This window comes from Kryptolebias marmoratus, linkage group LG11 (assembly GCF_001649575.2).
Source record: "Kryptolebias marmoratus isolate JLee-2015 linkage group LG11, ASM164957v2, whole genome shotgun sequence".
NCBI classification, from domain to species: domain Eukaryota; kingdom Metazoa; phylum Chordata; class Actinopteri; order Cyprinodontiformes; family Rivulidae; genus Kryptolebias; species Kryptolebias marmoratus.
In genome coordinates this window covers 9,412,250-9,419,842 of record NC_051440.1, presented here as the reverse complement: position 1 = coordinate 9,419,842, position 7,593 = coordinate 9,412,250, and the positions used below count along the sequence as shown (strand labels likewise).

The window sequence follows — 7,593 nt, the reverse complement described above, 5'->3', positions numbered from 1 at the left end:
CACAGGGGACGCGGAATTCATCAGACACTTCCTTCTGCGGGTGTCTGATACCTTCCAGAGGAACGAGTGGCTCGCATAAATCTCCCCACTGCTCACCCGGAGGACTGAATCCCCCAGGCGCGGGTTTGCGATAATAATGTCTGCCTCACTGTTCCTTTGTGGATGAAGGGGATCGAGTTATGCTCTAATTGTTCTCAAGTCGGATCAAATAAAGAGCTGCTTAGTGAATGGCATTAACTACTAAAGGACTTTGCCACACGCACCACAAAACGCAGTGACAAGATCTTTTTTTTTTTTCTGTAGTTTCTTTTTAAATAACCTTTCTCTTCTTGAGCCATGAAGTTTTCCTGATCCTATAGTTAGTTTAAAAAGTCAGCCTAAGTCATGTACCAAAAAATACTGTATGCATTTGAAGAAACTGTGACCTTACAGCTATAGTTCAGATTGTTTTTGAAGATGAATTCTGTAGACAGATGACAAACAATAATTATCCTAACTTCTGAAGATAGCTTTTTGTACTGCGTCAGTTTGAAGAAAACAAACCTTAATTCTGAACGTATTGACAAGCTAACAGCTAATCCAAACAAGGCCAAGACCAAAGCAGATTGCTGCAGTCTTAAAAAGAGCTTCAAACTTAAAATCTTCTCAGTGGTTCATGCAAACATTGAATATAAACTTTTGCACTAATGTTGAAATCACAATATATTGGTACTTATATTGAATTATGTTTATTTGGAAATAACTTCAGTGACCGTGACACCTTTGGCAGAATTATTACTGTTGAAGTAACCGTGTAATGGATAACTGATGGTGTAAGGGCTTAAAAATTAGTGTTTATATGAATGGCAAATAAATTATTGAGATTTAAGTTGTTCCAAAATGGCAACAATTCACTTTGGTCTTGGATCTGCTCAGAGTAGTCATGAGCTCATCAATACAGTCAGAATTAAATGTTTTTTCTTCAAACTGAGGTCATTCAAAGAGCTATCTACAACAAGTAAGATATTTATTAATTATAACTGTTCCACCAAATAGCTCTTTAAAGATCCCTTTTAGGCATTTGAATGATGTATTTAGCAGCCTTCTCATCATACTGAATTTGCGATTTTTGTTGCAGCCAACTATTTAAATCTTGATGTTATCAGAGTGAACGGCTTGAATTCGCCTGATCACAGAGTCGTTCAGATGTTGTTTGGTGAAACTCCCAGCAAGGTTTTATGTGCTTTTAGTGAGAAATGGTTTCTGCCTGCAGCCACTCTGCCAGAAAACCTAAATTAGTGGAGTGTTATGCTGCCAGTTTTTCTCCTGTAATGTTTCATAATCTCCATAAAGAGGTCTGGAGCTATACTTCATAGTGATGTTTGGCTTGCTGGTAACCTGTGTGGTGAGGACTCTTCATCCCTGGTCACTAGTTTCGGTCTGAGCAGCCAGATCGTGGCGATTCTAGTGTTATGAGGATAAGTCATTGTGGAGGTGGGCCTGTTCTGGGCCACTTGGAGACTTGCAGAAACAGAACTGGTGTCATAACATTTGTGCTTAAGAAAGTAATCATTGGGTTCACATCTACAACTGCTTCACATTTGGACTTGATCAGACTTGATTGATTTGAAATGGCTGCCACAGCCAACTGACCGTAGGAAATACAAAAATGGCTACAATTCAGCTGATTTTACAGATGCTGAGCTAAACTTTGGTGTGGTAGTAGCTGAGAGTCATACACGACACATTATCCAAGCACTAACAGATCCTGTGAGATCAGGCAAGCTGTCACACGATCGCAGAAGGTTGCACACAATGTTATTTTCAAGGTTTTTCAAGGCTACAGATCAGTCTCCTCTCAACACAAGATGATCTAGCATAAAGGGGGCGGGTGATATGCATTCCTTCAAGAAATAGGCCTTTAATTTAGTCATGTTCGTAAAAATTGTGATTTAATCTTCATTTCTTACTAAAATACTTGTTAAACATCCTCTTTTCTTGCCTTTGCATCCCTGCCAATTAATATCCTGATTATACAACCTTCTGTTGCAGCCGGAACTAAAACCTGTTCAACTATCAGCTGTGAAAGTTGTTTTCATCACACACACACACACACACACACACACACACACACACACACACACACACATATAAAACCCAACTTTTTTCATCATGTTTTTGGCTGAGGCTTTACGTCTTTGTGTTCAGTCAATCCTGCACGGGTTGTGATAACTGAACTGAAAACTCTCCCTGCAGCAATAAGAGGTAAATGCAATACATTTTTTTCCGAGAAGATTCCCAGCGTTCTGCACGGATGATGACTTTGCTAACTGCACAGATATGAACACTTTGGAATGACTGCATGCTCCAGTTCTCTTTTTGACAGAAATAAAAGGGGGTGGGGGTGGGGAATTGTAATTTCAAAACGAATTTGAGCTATTTGGGGAGTAGATAATGAAGGAAAATGATATGGGGTGTGGGGGATGGGGGGAGTATGAACACCAAACATTGCTAATGCTTGTTATCATTCAAAGTTTTAGTCTCTGCTAAAGTAAAGCTGACCTTTAACTGTGGTCTTATTTCACCAGGCCAAATCACAAGGATCCGCGCGGTCATTAACTGGGAATATATAGGACGGGCACTGAATTGGACTACCTGTGGGTCCTGGCATCTGTTGCCGGGGGTTTAGCCCTGCCATGAACAATTGGACCATTAGAAGCCAGCTGGAGGACCATCCTGCCCTGCTGCACCTCCACTTCCATTCAGGTGCCCACTGGCTTCTTGCCACCTTCAGCAAGAAGCCAGTGGACCAAAGCAGGCAGGCAGCAGGCGGCCATTCCAAACTGGCCACTGCCTCTTCCAGCTGAACGCAAACTTCAAGTCCTGATGAACTAAAATGAATAGTTTTTGGGTCAATGGAGGCACGGGCAAAGAACAAGTGAACGGGGAGTATGTTTGTCAATCTAAGTAGCTCCAAGGAAAAGTCAGAAATCAATGACTTTAACAGCGATGTGAAGCCATCTCCGGGCTGAACTCATTTGTCACAGAGCAGATAGTTGATTATATTAAAAGCTTTAGAAGCTCTACAGTGATGCGAGTATTACCAGCATCTCCTGAGGCGCAGGACAAAGCAAGCGAGGAGAGGAGTCTGGTGTCCTGCTCTGGAGACTCATAAATAGATCTGAAAGGGAGTTTAATACAAGGGATCGTATTTAGAAATGAACAAAATGTAGTATATTGCAAAAGTATGACTTGAAGCATTTATGTACCTCTGTAATAAAAGTAAAATGAAGCTATAACTCTTAGTATTATAAGTTAAGCTGGAATCCAGAAACAATAATTGCCTGAATTGAATGATAGTAAACAATATCAAATATTAATGAGTGTTTTGTTTTTGCACACAATAAAATCAAACAAATACCACACGAACACAAGCTACGCTTAATTGTAAATGGAAATACTTTATTTCACCGTAACACTATAACAAGCTCGAGGGGAAAAAAAGAACATACAAAAAGGAAAAAATTGAACAAAATGCAACGAAGCACCACATAATACAGACGACTTATAAAGTGGCAACAGAACCTTATGCTAACTGCCTTCACTCTATCTAAGGTTTCATTATCATCATTTATAATATAGAAATCAGCAAAAATGTCTGGACATCAAGCACAGTCATGCCAGTAATAGTAATATCTTACAGATTCATGTAGCGATGACTCGGAAGTGGGGGAACTGATCCTCAAAAGATCAGTCTAAGTGGTGAGACAGAACAGGGAGAGTGGAGCTGAAGTCCATCATCTGTTTGGTATGAATCCGGTTTGCATTTGGTTTAAAGGATCTGAGGAGGCAGGAGCGGGTCACAGACTGTTTGCAAGTTGCTTTTAATACCTAACGTGCAAAAGATACCAGATGGGTGAAGTTGGCTGTTTAAAAACATACAGTAAAGAGCTAGAAAACGGCGGACGATTGGATGACATGGTACCTGAATGTTAAAGAATGTCTGTGGTTTCTGACAGCGTGTGACCTGAACTTTAACCTCCAATCATCTGGTTCAACCCTAACGGTGCAAACACTATTTGACCCAGGCCTGTGAAGAGGACGGTGAGGAGACACGGGGGGGTGGTGTGACGTCTTCTTTACATGGAGAACTCTGTACAGGTGCCTTCAGATCCGCCGGGACTAAAGGCACATGGGGTCCACTGAGCAACAGATGTGTCCATTCTGGAAATGAAAGGAAAGAGACGTAAACCGGGGAGAGGAGGCGATACTGGCATCATTTAACCTTGGGCAAACTTAAATCCAGCAGATGGTATTTCCAAGTAATGCTGGCGGAAAACATTTAGAGCTCTTCTTTGTATCATTTCACCAACAAATGATCCAAGTGGTGTATTTTCTTTAAGCAAATATGAATGGTCACTGAAATCAAAACTCCAGGACAATTCAAAAAAATCCATCCATGCATGAAAATTAAATCTAAATCTGTTTTTGAAAAGACTTCACGTAAGAATGACTGTGATTTCCTTTGTCCGTGAAATTGAGATCATTGTCAGGTAAGTCGGAATAGAAGTTGTTATCTTAGAAACTCAGAAAAGGGACTTAGTCTTAGTGGATTACCTCTGAAGCTGATGCAAACAAATCCCATTCACATTTGGAAGCAAAGAGGATATTGCCTGCATAGTTTACTGTCTAAACTACTGCTCAGTCCGACTACAACAAGGTTATTTAGAAAGCAGCGTTCTCCATCCTGATTTACCGTGTGTTTACTTCAGTTCCTCATACGAGGCTCCATTAGTTGCGAAAACTGCTTTGTGCAAACACGTCTGGTCGTTTAACACAGCCCAAAGGAGAGGTCTCACTGTGAATTCCTGCTGTAAAGGAGTCAAAGGCTACCAGATGAGAACCTGACAGATGTTCTCACATCTTTTTTTTTTTTTTCCTTTTTATTATTATTTTTTATTGTTTTACTTCCTATCTGCAACTTTGGCTCATTCTTATTTGAAGATACGGTTAAAGAAAATTTCTTTGGGGTGGGAAAGGCTCATTAAAACTTAAAGCGTATAGGCTGAAAACAAGGATTCTGTCATCACTGAGATGTTGCCAGGCAACCAGCGGAGACTTCAGCAACCCGACCGAAGCTCTGCAGAGCACATAACCCCATGAAACTGCAATGTGATATTTTAACTTTAATAAAAAGTTAATTAAAAATGTAAAAGCTTTAGAAGTGCCGGTAGTTTACCTTTGTTACCCCCTTATGCAGCCATGCTAGTTGTTTACACTGTTTAAATGGATAACTCAAATCTTTTGCAGTAGAGTTCTGTGGGACTATTTTAAACAATTATTATCTTACCTGTTGTAGACAGCTTTTGGAACAACCTCAGAAGGGGAACTATTTATTTGTTGGCAAGCGAACAGCTAGTTTGAGCAGGGCCAAGACCAAAGTGGATTGGTGCCACCTTAAAACGACTCCAGTTTAAAATAATTTCACAGAGGTTTGTGTGAACAATTCTCTATAACAGTAGCGCTCGACTGGTCTGGCTTCGGGAACTTTCATTGACAAGCCGTGACCCAAATCGAGGAAAATTTTCAGCTTCTCAAATTTATTGAATGAAAAGATGGAGCAGTTTGAACCTGAGATAGTAGAAAAGAATATCACAGTATGCCAACACACAAAACAAGTTTAATGATAAACTAAAACGACCAGCATGTGGCGATGCTAGAGAGGGACTCTTAATTAGCTGCATTTTAAATAAAACCAAGACTCTTCACTTCAGTAACTTCAGGCTTTTTTTTTAACAAGCTCAACAGTAATTACACACAAACATGAAATAAAAAAAGTCCAACTACTGAAAAGTAATTTCCAAAGGACTCAAAATGTGTAGCATTAGCTGAGTACCCATCCAAGATATAGAGGATACAACAAACAATGTCTTGTTAAAACTCAGCAAAGAAAAAACTCAGTTAAAACTTTATACTGCTGTCAATTTTACATTACATGGTTATTCCAGCAGACATATTATTATGTCCCTGCCGAACAGGAGGTGCTACAGCTAGCTTCTGCTGCTGGCATTTGAGCTAGCAAATAACTATGGAGTTCTACATAAATAACCATGTCATCTGAAATGTGAGGGTTTATGAAACAGAGTTGGCATGAACAGCTATGTAATTTTGAAATTTTAAGGCAGCAGTAATCCACTTTAGTCTTATCCCCAATCTTCCTCCAAACTGGGGTCGTTCAAAAAGGTTTTTTAACAACTAGTAAGAAGATTTTAATTGTTTATAACCATTTCACAGAACCCCATTTGAACTGCTGTTTTAGGCTAACCTAATCTAAGTTAGTGGCTGAGATCTTTTCATCATATGTAGAAAGAATGACAATACTAGCAGGGATGCATCCAGAATGTGTTCAAAGTGGTGGCCAGATGGGGACCACTGATAATCTTGGTGTGGCACACCAAAACCAAAATCAATAACATAATTTTAGGACTTTTATTAGGCTGTTCTCATTTTTTGGCTTTTGGAAAAATGCAGCAATATGGGAATTACAGAATATTATATTCCGACATCAGTTTTATATTTTACAGTTACTGAGAACAGGAAGCCTATCCTCTTCTCTCTTAAATTCATATTCATAGAAGATATTATTCATACTGTAGCCATTGGGGTCCCAGTGAGGGGGGGGCGGCAAATTTAATGGGGTGGCCATTGCCCCCCTGGCTCCCCCTTGATGGCACCCCTGCATGTTAGACATTTGCATTTAAAGAACACATTTATAATAAGCAGTACTGGCACACAACTATCTTTAAGTAAAAATTAAAAAGGAAAGACATCCCAAACTGAGATGTGCTTCATACCTTTTCTGTTTTTCTTATTTCCCCTTCCTACAATCACTATGTACATCTTGATTTGCAGAGGACCTTAGGAGGCACTCTTTCTATTTTTTGCATCCCTTTCTAAAAATGTGTAAATGAGTTTTGCTTACATTTGTGAGCCAGTTGACCTAAAGCTGTAATGATGTTGTAAAGATGCACATATTGCCTTCATGGTGTCAAAACTGCACCACAGTGTACCATATTCCCCACTCTACAAAACAATTTTTAATTTCTTTTTTTTACCGTCTCCTCTGCAACTGGGAAAAAAATAAAATAAAGAAAGAAAACAAAGTCATTTGTCGTTGTGACGCTGTTGTCTTTGCTGGCGGCTTACCTTGCACTGGCACAGGGTGCACTCTGTGCCGTGTTTAATCCAGGAGGAGCCACTGAAGCGTGAGATGTTGTGCTCGTCCGTGCACGTCTTGGTGATGTCATTGCGGATGGTGTCGGCCTGGCAGGGGTCAGTGACACAGCGGGGACAGCACTCGCCCTCAGGCACCACGGTGAACTCACAGTCCACGGGCGGGCACGGCAGAGGCCAGCAGTCCACCTGCCCCTGCTGTGAGGGAGGGGGGCAAAAGAGAGTTTCAGTTGGTTTAGACAGAAAAGGAGAAAGAAAAAAAAAAGTCTACGCAATATGTAGCAATTTTTCACATCTAAACAAGTTATTAATGAAAACATGCATATTTCTCCTGACGCTGTGTATTAGCAAGCCAGAGGGGTCGTCTCTGTTTGATGAGGG

The 7,593-nt window shown here is 40.3% G+C and overlaps 1 protein-coding gene across 3 annotated transcripts in view; it reads right to left on the bottom strand.

The window, feature by feature from the left end:
* Nucleotides 1-3,415: 3,415 nt before the first annotated feature.
* The window catches only part of nell2a (neural EGFL like 2a), a 103,318-nt gene continuing 99,140 nt past the window's right edge, over nucleotides 3,416-7,593 (bottom strand). For all 3 annotated transcript variants that reach the window (XM_017434767.3, XM_017434768.3, XM_017434769.3), the window contains exons 19-20: nucleotides 7,186-7,410; nucleotides 3,416-4,203 (exon numbers count right to left, since the gene is read on the bottom strand). In XM_017434767.3, the coding sequence (XP_017290256.1) occupies nucleotides 4,162-4,203; nucleotides 7,186-7,410 (267 nt within the window). In that variant the 3' untranslated portion in view covers nucleotides 3,416-4,161. The remainder of the gene's footprint in view (nucleotides 4,204-7,185; nucleotides 7,411-7,593) is intronic.